The sequence below is a fragment of the Myotis daubentonii genome, chromosome 4 (assembly GCF_963259705.1).
Source record: "Myotis daubentonii chromosome 4, mMyoDau2.1, whole genome shotgun sequence".
Lineage (NCBI taxonomy): Eukaryota > Metazoa > Chordata > Mammalia > Chiroptera > Vespertilionidae > Myotis > Myotis daubentonii.
The window spans coordinates 19,370,885-19,385,295 of NC_081843.1; the positions used below are offsets into that span (position 1 = coordinate 19,370,885).

General features: G+C 43.3%; 1 protein-coding gene across 29 annotated transcripts in view; it reads left to right on the forward strand.

Annotated features, from left to right (window-relative positions):
• RBFOX1 (RNA binding fox-1 homolog 1) overlaps positions 1 to 14,411 on the forward strand; it is a 1,463,300-nt gene that overhangs the window by 1,404,342 nt on the left and 44,547 nt on the right. For 13 of the 29 annotated variants that reach the window (XM_059693122.1, XM_059693101.1, XM_059693123.1 and 10 more), the window contains one exon: positions 9,158 to 9,197. The exons of the other annotated variants lie outside the window; for them this stretch is intronic. In XM_059693122.1, the coding sequence (XP_059549105.1) occupies positions 9,158 to 9,197 (40 nt within the window). The remainder of the gene's footprint in view (positions 1 to 9,157; positions 9,198 to 14,411) is intronic. 29 annotated transcript variants of the gene reach the window in all.

Here is a 14,411-nt window from a genome sequence, read left to right on the forward strand (position 1 = left end):
AGTGTTTTGGAAACAAATGCAGTGAGACAAAGCTAAGACAATAGAGAAATGAAAGCAGATGAAATTGTCAGGAAGAGGGGGGTAAAGGCAGAGAAATAAGACAAAGTCCATTGTTTCTGGTGTTGTCATTAGAGGTAGGCCAATTCCAAGTTTCTTAGTAGATGAAACACCACCAAAAAAAGAAAAAGAAATTGTGCTGAAAATATGGTGAATAATAAACCAAGGATGAATTGGCCCTAAATTCTCCCCACCATCCAATATAATGTATCTTCATGTCCTAAGCCTCATGTATTTGACCATGTGATATAAGGCATTACTGACAGTATAATCATTATCTTCAGCCCCCACAGTATTAAGCCTATTTTGTAGATCCAGAAAGGCAGAAGTAAAAACTTGTTATTCCCAAGGTCATATAATGAGTTATGAAGAAAAAACAAAACAAAACACGTTACCCGCTAGGCTCATGTGATTACTAAAGCAAGATTCATAAGCCATAAATACAAAATTGCATGTTTATACCCCATTAGTTTGCCTGGAAAACATTATCTTGGTAGCTGGTAATTGTAGCTTTCCGGTATATGTACCCTCAGTATCTCACTACTATATTGAACAGAAAAAAATAAAGTAAAATTATATGGCTTATCCTCACATGAACAATTTATAAAAGTCTCAGAATAACACACCTGCTGTAAAATTGAAATTTGCTAACTTATAATGAACTTGCTCTTTGTGGGGAATAACCATGCATAGCTAATTAATGCCATGTTCGCCAGGGAGAGACACAGGCGTCTCCAAATGGTGAAGCAATGTGTTTGTGACTGCTTTGGACATGATTTAATTTTAATATCCCAGTGATAGCTCTAATTATTTTGTTTATAATGGTGGATTGTGCCTTTTTGCTGACAATGTTGACTGGAATTCTGAACCCATGTTTAGTAGTAAGGTAAAGTTCTTAAGATGGGAGGAATAGAAAGAGCAGAAGGGCTAGGTGTGTGTGTGTCCATGCCTGCAACTTCCATAAGAGCAAAGTGCTGGTGTAAAAGGAGGACATTCAGCCAGTTGCCTGGTGTTTTGCTGGATTACAAATTGGCTGGACAAATTAGCTCTGAATGCAAAGGCATGAACCCAGCATCTTAAATGGTGGCTTCCCTTTTCCTCTGGCTTGTTTGGCTTAAGCTACAGAAGACGTCAGAGGGCAGCTCACCTTACAGAGAAGAGCAGAGATTGGCTGGAGGAGAGAGGGCCCTGATCTTGGGTTGAGTGGCAAAGAGGTTGGAAACCCACTACCGTTTCAGGAAGTGACATTGTCGGGATTCGGGTGGTCCAGGAGATAGTGTGGATCTCCTGTAGCTGTTTGCCTCCTTTGGAGGATGAATTCTAGATTTGACTGATGTCTTTGCTAATGTCCAGTTTAGCTCAACACTCCTTTTCTCAATTGCATGCACTGCCTTGCACTGAGGCCACTGAGGCAAATGGCTCCCTTGGAGGAATTTCTTCCGGTGGGGGGCAAAGGGTGCCATGTAAGCGAACAATTTCAGTAAATGTGATAAGGTAGGGTGTTGTGTGAGCACCAAGGAAGGACTTGGACGTTTAGAGAAGCTTCTAAACACCCAAGTGCTAGGAAGAGAAGAGATAGAGGTCACATTTATGGCCAATCATTTCCTAAATGTCCACGTTAAGGTCCCAGTCTATGATTCTCCCTCACACCCAGTGACCCCCATCTTTCCTAAGACGTTGGCTAGCAAACTGCATTTATTAAAAAAAAATTATTTTCCCCTTATCACTAGTTGAAGACTGCCAACCTAAACTCTGTTCTTCATCAAGTATCCAATATGCATATACTTTGTTATTAAAATTCCAACCAAAAATGTGTCATTTATCCAACATCCATGTACAGTTTCCATATTGTTTTTTCCAAGAGATATAAAACGGTCCCACACAACCTCCATGGCAGCTTTTGTGGAGCCACTGGTGAGCCTTGGAGTATCCATCACCAAGATAGGTATCCAGGAGGGCACACCAAGGAGCCATCTATTTCCTTTTGTTGATTTGGTTCTCCCTCTGCATCCTGACTCTTTCTGAAGTCCCTCTCAGCAAGTGAGGAACACAGGTTATGGAGGGGCTCTATTCCTCTTTCTTACATACCTAAATAGAAATATCTTGGGACATTAAAACATGACCAGTCCCTTCAGGGTCTGGGGCTACAGAGGCTCTACTTGGACCATGAAGGGATCCTAAAAATGAACGCAAAATCCTGGACTGAGACAGCCAGCCCCCTAAGGATTACCAGAATCCACTGAATGAGAATGAGTGATGAGTTAGAAATCTAATGTTTACACAGTCTATAACAGTGGTCGGCAAACTGCGGCCCCTTGAGTGTAGCTCTTCCACAAAATACCAAGTGCGGGTGCGCACATACAGTGCAATTGAAACTTCATGGCCACATTCAAGGGGCCAAAGAGCCGCATGTGGCTCATGAGCTGCAGTTTGCCGACCACTGGTCTATAAGATTGTTACAGTACTAAAAAATGCTTCTGGGGAAGATGAGATTACCCCCACCACCACCACCACCACAAACCATTCTACGTCATACTACCCTGGGTAGCTGACTTAACCTGTATAAGTGAATTGCCTTAACAGGAGAGTGAAGATTGTGTCTGCCTCCATTGAGTTGATAGGGGATGGGATAGGAGATCCATATAAGGCTACAACTTAGTAAGGAGGGTCCATCATATGATTCAAGTTCAGTGAACTATAGCTAATGTTATTGAGGGTGATGCAGTTACTGCTCCTTTGTCCCTCTCTGTGTTGCACCACTTACTCCTTTGCTGGGAGGCGCCTGCAGTTCAGATTGGCATTCACCACAACCCACAGAGATGGCTTTGATTTGCACAGCTCACTTCAATAGTTTGTGGAATATGTAGATTGTACATAAAATATTAACTAGTGAATAGTCTCCACAAGACCTGAATGAAGCAAGTTTTCCATATTTCCCTTTGCATTTGATCCTGGGGTTAATTTTGCTAGAGAAGCCCTAATGTCAGTGTGTCTTCCTGTGACTTATAGCTGGGAGAAATTACCCTTTGGGTAATTAGCATCAGTGGAGCTTGCAGACTGATGGTTTGTGGATGAAGATGGACGGTAGCCCCTAGACTCAGTACTTTCTCTGATGTTAGATGACAGCAACTAAACCCCATTCACTCCCAAAGGGATCTCATGAGATTGGCTTCACCCCTTCCTGTTCTTAAGTAGTTAAGTAATTACAAACCAGCTACTTATGAAGCACCTACTATGTACCATGCATATTGTATGGGGCTAAAGAAGAGTGCTCTAATGGAGTATCATGGGAGATTTTTAAAATTATTCCAGTCCAAGCATCAGCATCTGCTATAGGGTTTTGGCAGTGGTTGGTTGGATATCTGTACGTGTAATATTCTGCACTTTCTTAGATAATTAATTATGATACATTTATGTGCAACTTCTCAGAGTTAGCTTAAGAAGTATTTTGAGGAGACTCAGGGCTACTCTGGGTATAGGACAGATACGGTAGTATCCCAGGAGAGTACTTCTGAAAGGTAGCTAGTGCAAGAATCAACCCATATATACGTTTTTTGAGAATGCTTTTGGATCCTAGAATTTAGGTCCTAAAACCTTGGATAACCAGCCTCTAGGACTGTGTATGCACATTTCTGTCTGTAAATCAACCATGCTTTTCGGTTTTCATTTTTAAATGTCTGCTTCTCAGACTATATAGTAACTGCTACTTAGGCACTTTCCAATTTAATATAAACACTAGAACTAAAGTCATCACTACCCATTCTCAAATATTTTCCAGGATTCTGTCCAGCTTTTTGTTTTTGGTATCAATTCTTATTCAGATTCTCAGCCAGTTTTGAAGTGTAACCTAATATTTTTAAAAATCCTCTTAATTGAGTGCATTTATAGACAAATACAAATCAATGGTTCTTAAATTTGTGGGGAGAGTATGATGTCATAGATGCCTTTGATAATCTAATTAAAATATGAATTTTCCTTTGGAAAATGTTGATGTATTTACACACACACACACACACACACACACACACACACTTCTATACGAATGGTGCCAGAAGTTCATGGACCCACCTGATATCTACTTAAAAACAGCTAGATTTGAACGCTTTGAAATTTTAATTTATTGCACTTAGAAGGGGCAAGAAGGAAGAGCAGTGTTAAATAACCTTTCCTTCAAAAATGTATTTGTGGGGGAGACTATATTATATTACACAAACACATTGTACACTTCGGGCATCCTATTCTTTTTCTTTCCTTTTTTAAAATAAACTAATTTGCTATAGTGCAGTCATTCCCTGCTTGCATTCATCCACATATTTAACTAGTTATTACCTTTCTAAGAAAATGAGACGTGCATTTGCACTATGTTCTTGCAAAAGCACACTGCAGTGCCACGGTGATTGACAAGCAATACAATTACCTTTGCATGGCTAGCCAGACCGTCTTTGCAATAACATCAGCTGCACCGGTTCAATGCATGACGGCTCCTCCCTTCTCTTGTGACTGGGCCGTGGTTCATCTATAGATGCAGACTAGACATTGACCCCTTCTCCCTGCCCTGCAAATCCGTTGCATCTGTTTCACGGGGCTTTCAAAACAAGTGTTTGGCTGTATTCATGGAAACCAGCATGAGACTTTGTCAGAGCTTTCTATAACCAGCTTCCATTTAGGATAGGACCTCGGAAGCTGATTTTCAAACGTAAACACATGGTGGGGGGGGGTGTTTCATGGAGCAATGAGTCTATTAGTCTTTGGACCAGCAACAGCGTCACCTGTTACTTGTTAAAAATGCAAATTCTTCGACACATACCCCCCTTCATATCTATGGATTCAGGGCCTCTGGGCTGGGTGGGGGCCCAGCCATCTGTTGGAACAGGCCCTCCAGGTGGTTCGGATGTGCGCTGAAGTTTGACCGCTGCTGCTTGCCAGAGCCGTTAAAAGTTGGGGCTGTGAAGCCAAGACCACCTGGCTGGAATCCCAGCCTAGTCACTACCTAGCTCTCTCCTCTTCAGTTTCTTTAGACCCAAAGCGGTGACCACAATACTGTCCATCTCGAAGGGGTGCTATGAAATTAAGTGGGATAATGAGCACAACACCCTTAGCTTACAGGCTGACACAGAGCCATCGCTCAATCAATGTAAAGACTGATAGTACTTGTACTGGTGCTATTACCTATAGCTTAGTGGCCGGGGGAGGGGGGGGAGGAGGGAGGAGAGGAGGAACACACATAGCATTTTGGTGAAACTGACGCCCCCAAAGTGGCTTCATTTCACACTGCCAGTGAGGACAACCATTTCGGTTCCTCATTTTTTTAGAGCTTTCATGAAGGTAGATCACCCAGCCTCTCATTCATTTCTCTCCAAAACGTGCAGGTGTTGCACTCGGTGAAAACAAACAATCCCTACACCGTGTGGTTTATCACAGCAGCTAGAATTCTTGATTTCCTTTCTCAGTGAAGCCACCACTTCCTGCGGGGCCTCCCAAAGCTGAAAGAGGCCCTTCCCGCAGGCCCTCTGAGGAGCCCCGCACCCTCCAGACGCTGGGCTGTCCCCTATGTCTGCCCTGCTCTTCCTGCTCTCTACCTGGCTCGGCCTTTGAGATTTCTGTGGCATTTCCTCCGGTTCCCTGCCCTCTGTTGCTAGCCCCCCTCCTTCCACTTCACTTTCAGGGTGCCATTGTCCCTCTCCTCCGCAGCACCCATCACAGCTGCCATTGGCCGTTCATGCACGTAGCTTTGTGACTGAGTGCCCACTCCCCGAGAGCTCTCCGAGGGTGGGTGTAGCGAGTGGATTCACTCTCTCTGCCCTCTGAGCCTTGGCACAGTGGTAAGACTATAGGAAGCAACAGCAGGGACCTAGTTGGTTTGAGCTTATCAGAATGAGGATGTTAGGCCGCATTTTCTCTTTAGTTCTGTCTCATAAGCATGGGATGCCAGAGTCCCCAAGTCATTTTCCATGGCCACGTTGGAGGGCAAAGCATGGTGACTAGGTTACCGTCCTGAACAAACATCAGGGCCCGCCTTGCCTCACTCTGGGAGCTGTTGGCCCAAATAGGCTCTGCAGGAAGCACACAGCCTGCCCCAGTGCACAAGGACCTGTCCTGGTGAAAGAAGGGGCCTCTTTCCCAGCCAGAGCTCGGCCCCACTCACACCCGGTCCACACTGTGTGTCCACTGGGACAGACCTCAGGTCCAGCCTCACTCCCTCACAGGCAGACCTCGCCTTGTCATCTCCCTTTATTGCATTTCACACATGTTGCATTTTTTTACAAGTTGAAGTGAAGACACTTCCCAACAAAGCAATTATGCCTCTTTAAGTGACACTCGCTTTGTTGCAGTGTCTGGAACCGAGCCACAGTCCCTCCGAGGGGCGCCTGTGTTTTCAGAAGAGCAGACACAGACTGGGTCCTCCACAGATAGTTAGAAAAAAGCATTATTCCCCATGTTTGTACATGAAGGCATTAATATTCACAGCTGGATCCCGTTCTGTCCAGCCTCTTTCTCTGGTCTCTTATGCCAGGGTCCAGTTTTTTAATCCTATTCACCTTCTCCTCATCCACTGGCAACAGTCATTGGTGCTGTGTAACCAGATCAGAAACAAACTTAAAGCTGTAGGATGTCTCTTCCTAATTCACTAAGTCAACCTGGAGTTACTAAGTCAGTTAATTACTCTGTGCCATCTTCTGTTACCTCCCCTTTAAGATGTGGCAATACTCAGTCAGTAGGCATTTATTTTACAGCTCTTGGGTAGAAAGCAACATGTTCAGCCATAAGCAGGATAGAATGTGGAGTAAGCTAATTGGGTGCAACTTCAATGTGGAATGAGGCCCATACACAAGTACATTTAATATTTGACCAATATATAAAATTATTTTACCGAGGGAGGAGCAAAAAATGTGAGGTTGGCATTTACAGGAGGGAGAAATAGCTCTGCTTTGGGTGAGCATTGGATACAGGTCATAGCAACGGTGATGTTCCATTAGAGCTGTGATGTCAAGCATGTGACCCATTTCTTTGTAGTAGATCTCACTGGCTCCTCCCTTGAGGTGCCTCTTTCCCCATTTTACAGATGAGTAACTGAAGCTCAGGTAGCGTGAGTAACTAGTCCAATGGGCGAGGCTGAAATTTGACCCAGATGCCATTGTGGTCCCTGTCTAACTTGGCTCTTGAATGGTGTATCTGCTTTTGGTGAGGATGTTGGCAGAAAAGCCATTCCCAGCGCAAGGAACAGCATGTGCAAAGGCATGATGGCATGAAAGAATGGGACAGAAGCTGTTTTGCTACGGCTAAATGATCCGCTCTGTGGTTCTGGGCCCAAACTAAATATTGGTTGCTCTCCCCTGTTGCATCAGATCTGTTCTGCGTCCTCTGATCTGTTGGCAGAGGCTGGCCCTGCCTTCTGACCCTCAACAGACACTATCTTCTTCTGTTGGAAACGCTGACACAGAATTCAAAGCCTAGCTCGGGATGCGCACACCTCAGCATCTGGGATTAGGGTTTTGTGCTGCTTGACAAGTGCTCTCTTGAACTGTAGCCCTTTTGATCAAAATGAAAACAGCTTAAAGCGATTCTCACCAACCTCCTTAGCGTGTGAAATCCCTGCCTCCTTTTTAAGGATAATGGTACTTGGGGTTTCGCCAGTCAACTCTGAAAAGCTCTGAGAAGCACACTACAGTGTTCTCCAGCAAACCAGTGTCACTGCTGTGTGTGCGTGTGGGTGTGTGTTGTGAAGTGCTCTCCTTTGGCTCAATTTGCTTGGCTTACCTGCAGTTCCACCCTGCCACCAAACCTGCTGGAAACCTTTGGTAATCAAAGTTGTGCTTTTGTTCAAACCACAGCTCCATTCAATGATGGGGCTCATTGGTCCTTTGCCAGACTCATAAATCATGTGTAAACTCCATGGGGAGATATTAGGGAAGGTTATTAATTACACTACCAGCCTTCGGAAAACATGCATGTAGAAACACGTGTTTTTATATTCAAGGTCATCCTGTGACCCTCACGAAGCCTATGAAATGTGCAAGCTGCCTAAGAACCTCATTAAACCCATTTTAATACTTAGGAATTTTAAGTCAGTTTCCCATGATGGTGGAGCTGTGAGCTTCTTTTCCTGGTAGTTTCACTCAAGGTATACCAAGAAATTTCTGGAGAATTCCAGGATCTCTTGTTCTCCCCTTCCTGTGAGGTCCCTTGTCTCTGGGATGACTATATGCACAGTGATCAGAGAGATGCTCAAGGCCAGGCTGTTCAGTCATAATGTGGGGCTTTGCTTAGTCTGGGTATAATTTACATAAACATGCCCACACAGAAACATGCATGTGCATGTACATGTATGAGTACACATAAGCAGATTGCCAGCACACTACTAGACACATTAAAAAAGTGATATACATTCGTGTACATATGTGTACATGGGCAAGGTATACACATGAACACATGTGTGCACATGCGTGAATTGGCATATACACACTAACACACATATGTGCATTCACACACACCCCCAAAATACATATTTCGCACTCACATACACACATTTATACCCATAAATGCACACAAACACACACATATTTTTTCACACACATACAGGGAATTATCAGATATAATACCACCGTGTGAAAGAATACAGAAGAACATTTCTGGAATCATCTGTATTGTCCAGCTCCCCTAAGGTCATCCAGCTATAACCGTATTGAGAATGTAACAATCTGGGCCCCCCACCCTTATCAATCATGTATTTTAAGGGGATGATTTTTCCCTCGGGGCAGGGGGACTATACAGTTTGACTGTGAACTCCGACTCTTGTATCTGTCTAGGCCACTTGAAATAAACCTCAGCCCTGCCTGCACTTCTACACCCCTCCTGAGAGGGAGGGAAGTCTGGTACTCTCACCACCAGGTCCTGATTGTGGGCCACCCTGAACCAGCCTAATTTTCTCAGCCTGCCCGCCTCCTGTTGTCTCCAACCTCCTTAACCAAAGTGGAAACTCTCTTCAGTTCCTGTGTTTTGGATCTCGTGACCAGACTAACTTCGCCAGTGCGGGGGTGGTGTGTCTGCATGGGGAAACGCACTAATATGGATGTTTCTCTTTGTGTGTGCACCCTTGCAGTGTTGTTTACCAGGATGGATTTTATGGTGCAGACATTTATGTAAGTATTCATTACTGTGCATGCCATCCACGTTTCCTCCCGGAGCCATTCTTTTTACAAGTTTGCTGAGAATCTCTCTACTGTGCGGTGCTGTCCATTCCCTCTTCGTGGGCCCTGGGAGAGCCTCAGGCCCGCATGCGGCAGGACTGCTGCTCCTGAGAGCGTCCCACGCTGTGAGTGAGTGGAATCAGTGCCCTCACCAACCTCAGAATAAATGCAAACACCGCCCGCCTCCAAAGATGGCATCTCATGTCAAATTAAGACCCGCTCCCCATCCCCCCCCAAAAAAAAACCCCAAACAAACACACACACACAAAAACAGAAATTCTCTCTAAAGTTTTCAGTATGGTCTGTGTATTTTCAGTTTACTATTTAGGACAACAGCTATAGATACCAAGGGTTAAAAGACATTTTCATGGCTGATGTTTTCTTATAAATATATTTGTTTATCACAAAGCCCTAGAAAAATATTTCCTCTCTCTCTCTCTCTCTCCCTCTCTCTCTCTCTCTCTGCCTCCCTCCCTCCCTCTATATTTTTCTGCCTCCACCCCTTCATGGATGATTTTAGCAAGAAATATCTAACAAAAATGGGCCAACTGGAGCATTAAACCCCTATTTTCTTCAACCCCTATTTCTTCATGTCCCCAGAACAGCTCCCTAACTGAGAATTGTTTGTTAAATGTCGAATTGTTGGTTAAATGGTACCACTTTGTTAAGCTGGTTTTAGAATAGTGTTTCTCATTATGGGGATCATAATTAAACTTACCTAAGTTGATCTAAAATTAGTTATTCTCCTTCATTGTGATATTAGCAGCAATTTTATGAAAATAACTTGGAATAAACACAATTTAAAATAAATTGGCAGGAATGGAGGGTATTTTCTAAGTCATATACTTTTTTATTACAAGTGACCTCAAGTAATTTTGCTGCAATCATACTTGTTTTATAGACCAGATAACAAAGAAAAATAAAACCACATTTCTGATCAAATTGATGTCATTTACTATAAAATGGGAAAGACATTGGTTATTTAATTTCTTCCCTTTGAATTTCAAATAATTACAATTTTGAGACATAGTATTAGTCTCCATCAGTGATGAACTTAGTTGAGTTCTATTATAATTGCATCAAGTACATTTATTATAATCTGTGAGTTAGCTCTTTTCCATAATAATACTTATTAATGATTTACATGTTCTTTATGCACCCAGGGCACAACCAACTTTCTTTTTTGTGTTGCTTGATTTACTCCTTCACACGTCTTTTTTCCCCAGACTTTCTGTTTATGCCATTTTAAATAGAAAGGCAGGGGGAGGCTGAACAGGCTGGGCCTCATCCATACCCTTAGATACCCAGTGAACCCATCAGTCTACACACTCCCCATTGTAGCCTCTGGGTAGCATAAGCACATGCAGGAACGATAGCTGGCATAATTAACTTTAGGGCTTTATCTATTTATTTATTTATTTATTTATTTACTTATTTTAAATTTTGATTTGAGAGAGAGAGGAAGGGAGAGGGAGAGAGACAGAGAAGCATTGATGAGAGAGAGAAACATTGATTGAGCCACCTCCTGATCGCTACCCACTGGGGACTGACCCCTCAACCCCACATGTGCCCAGATTTGGAATTGAACTGGCAACCTCTTGGTGCACGGGTCCACACTCAACCAACCGGGCCATACTGGCCAAAGCAGGGCTTTTTTTTAATTTGTGAAATGAAAGGGAGTAGAGAAAGGATGAAGAAATTTTAAAAAGAAAAAGAAAAAATCCACCAAAAAGAGAACTATCTTCATCAACACCTACCCCAGGGGAGAACAATGTGGATGTTATGTAAGCTTATTATTATAATATTAGTTATCATTTATTAGTTCACCTCTCTGTAAAATGACAATAATTTGTTGCATTAACCCTAATAAATAATTGAATTATTCATTGAAACTGTTCTATGGAGATTTCAAATTAGCATCTTTCCCTTGCTTCATAGATTTTTGTATAGTAGGAAGTAGAAGCTGCCTGAAGGCACAGCTGTTAGAGTTCACAAACAAAGAAATAGAATGACTAGTGAGAGTAACTGATATGTGTAGATCTGTATTGGTTAGGATAAAGGAAAATCCCTAAGAATGAGGCAAATGGAAAGAGCAGAGAAAGTTGAAAGAGGGAAAATACACTAACATCCACTCTAAGGTGGAAAGAGAAATTCCGTTGAGGAAGGAAAGCTCCAGAAAAATCCCTCTTTGAGTTTTGTGGTTCCTTTAAGAGCTTTTGTTTCCCACAAATTCATCATATTTGGGCAAAGAACACCAGGCTCAGTGTTACAGCCCCTGCAGGTATCTGAGTGAGGTATAGATGAAAGGAGTTATTTCAGTAACTTCTAGTCCTGAGTTTTCTGGTTTCTAGGTTTAGAAAACTATTCCGCCTTAGCTGGTTTTGCACAGTGGATAGAGCGTTGGCCTGTGGACTAAAGGGTTCCATTACAGTCAAGGGCACATGCCGGGGTTGTGGGCACGATTCCCAGTAGGGGGCATGTAGGAGGCAGCTGGTCAATGATTCTCACTCATCATAAATGTTTCCATCTCTCTCTCTCCCCCTTCCCCTCTGAAAGCAATTTTAAAAAATTAAGATTTAAGTTAGAAAACTATTCCTCTCACTCTTTTCAAGCCACCCTAGTAGCCAAAAAAATTTATACATTTTCCCACTGTTCCTATTATAGTGCCAGTAAGATTTTTCAGGGAGAGGGGGGCATTCCAATTAGACAATTAGCTGATGGAAAATCTAGCTTAAATATTTGTTTACCCAGCACATTTCTCTGTCCTCTTTTCCAGAAGGTAGCTCAGACCTTGCAGACCTTCCTGAAATTTTTTGTTCTGTATAAGATGGCAATTCTGGAATGTTGCTGCTGGGTGGTGTGTGTACATGAGCAACAGTGGTGAACTGGTCCCTACCCCATTATGGCAGCAAAGCAAGGGTTCAAGGTTGGCCTTAAGTTGATTTAAGGGCGAGAAAATATAGGAGTATTTCCTGCACTCTAGAATTTATGAAGCAGGATTCATCCTAGCTAGAAGTAATTTTGAATATGCTTTTTCAAGCTGCTATCCCACCTCCCTTGAGATACTGGTATGTCCTGATGAGTGGATGTGTCCCCAGAACTCTATTTCTTAAAGAAATGATGATTAAAGAGGTTAGTAAAGCACGTGAGGTTCTGTTCTATTTAAAGGAAGTTTCTGGCTTGCTCCTTCCGTCTTGTTAGAAATAGTGCACAATAAATAGATTTAAGGCAATCCTGAGAGGACCTGGGACATATGTTGGACACTTTACTCACTTCTAATAGATTTAAACCAGTTATTTCTTTGTAATGTAATTGGGAGAGGAGCAAGCTTCTAGCTTTGGTTACTTTTAAGAGCTAAGGGGAATCTGCTCTCCAGTTCTTCCTGCTCAGACGTTCTCAGCGTTGGCAGCATATCAGCAACTCAACAGTAAGGATAGCAGTTCCTACACCAGAATGACTGCCCTTTTCTGTGCATCCCACTTTCTCCTGCCCCTTCTCCTCTTTGTTGTTCAAGGTCTTTCCATCCCTCCCACCATATATGGGAGCCCTCGGGCGTTTCTGATTTGAGAGACCTGCAGGACCCCTGCCAACTGGCAAGCAAAAACCTCCTTCTTCACCTTTCAGAGCAGAGAGGATTGGGGAGAGAGGGAGAGATGTTCAGAGATGCCAGAGATGCTGGGAGCTAAGGCAGACACCAGGGAAGTGTGTGTAGTCTGAGGGCAAAGAAAAAAGCATCCTATGCTGGAGCCCAGCCAAGCAGGAGAAACACTGCCTCTCACCACGCAGGACATGTTCAGGCCCAGTGTGGATGCCACTCCTCCGAGAGGAAGTAGGGGTTTCTGAGTCAGAAAGGAGGCTAGAAAAGGTCACATCTGGGTCACATCCACCTGGGAACATACCCCCCCCACACACACATGCATACACACACACACACACTTTTATGTCAAAAGATGGGAATTTAGTTTACATAGCTAGCATATCAAATCTAATAGTTCAGTGTTATTACTTAGTGGTGGACATTTAAATCAATGCTTCTAAATTAAAAAGTGGGCCAAGTTAAAGGAAAAATCAGTAACAGCAGAGGTGACACATGGGTATGACAGTGGTTGGAAAGGTGAAGTGGGAAGACCAAGTTGCCTGGACCTGAGACATAATCCGTTACACTTAAGGGTGGAGCTATAGCCTTCATGAAGCCAGAATTGGTCAGGGAGTTGGAAATAAGTGTTGCTTAAGCGATCTTAGCCAAGACACTTACCTTAATCCATGCAGAGAGATATCAAAGGAAGGGGCATTTGATCAAAGGGTAATTATGGAAAATGGAAAGAAGGAAATGACAACAGAGCTATCAGAAGGAATTGACTGGGAACTGGAGTAAGACAGTGGAGGTGCAGTGGAAGAAGAGAAGTGAAGACTGGGAAGGAGAGTGAGAGAGGGAACTGGCAGACAATGCAAATGTTAACCACATGCCCTTGTATTGGGAGCGCCCCAAGCTTCCTAACAGGCAATGCAACCTTGAGACTGCCTGGCGAATGTGTCGATGAGATTCCAACACATTTTCACATCATTCCTAAATTCTGTCATGAGAGTTTCTGGTTGACGCCATGGCTAAATACAGTTATTTCTGAATTCGTGTCACTCTGCTGTCCATGGATCTTAAAGCAAAGAGGTGTCCTCATTCCACCACTGGTCGAGCTCAGTAGCGTCAGGAACATGCAAAGCTGGAAAGTGGAAATTCTCCAAATAAAATACCCCAAGTGCTTATTCTGAGACCCTGTTTTCAGTGTGAGTCCCTCAGCATCAGCATTGGGCATCTAGGAGAGGTGACAGCCCACCAGGAAGTTAGGCATCTACAGGTGAAGACCAGACACTCAGCCCTCACCTCTCTCCACCCAGCTCTGCTAGGGAGCTGTCTCATTACCTATTACCTCACCTTATTTTTCCAAACCAGAAATGTTTTCTTTTTTAAAAAAATAGGTGATAGCATTTCACCATAAGTATCTCTCTCTCTCTCTCTCTCTCTCTCTCTCTCTCTCTCTCTCTCTCTCTCTCTCTTTTTCTCCCTCTCCCTCTCCCTCTCCCTCTCCAAATATATATATTCCCCCAAAATTATAAAGGCAGTGTTTATTAAAATACATTTCATTTTCAAAATTGAGCTACCAGCTGTTA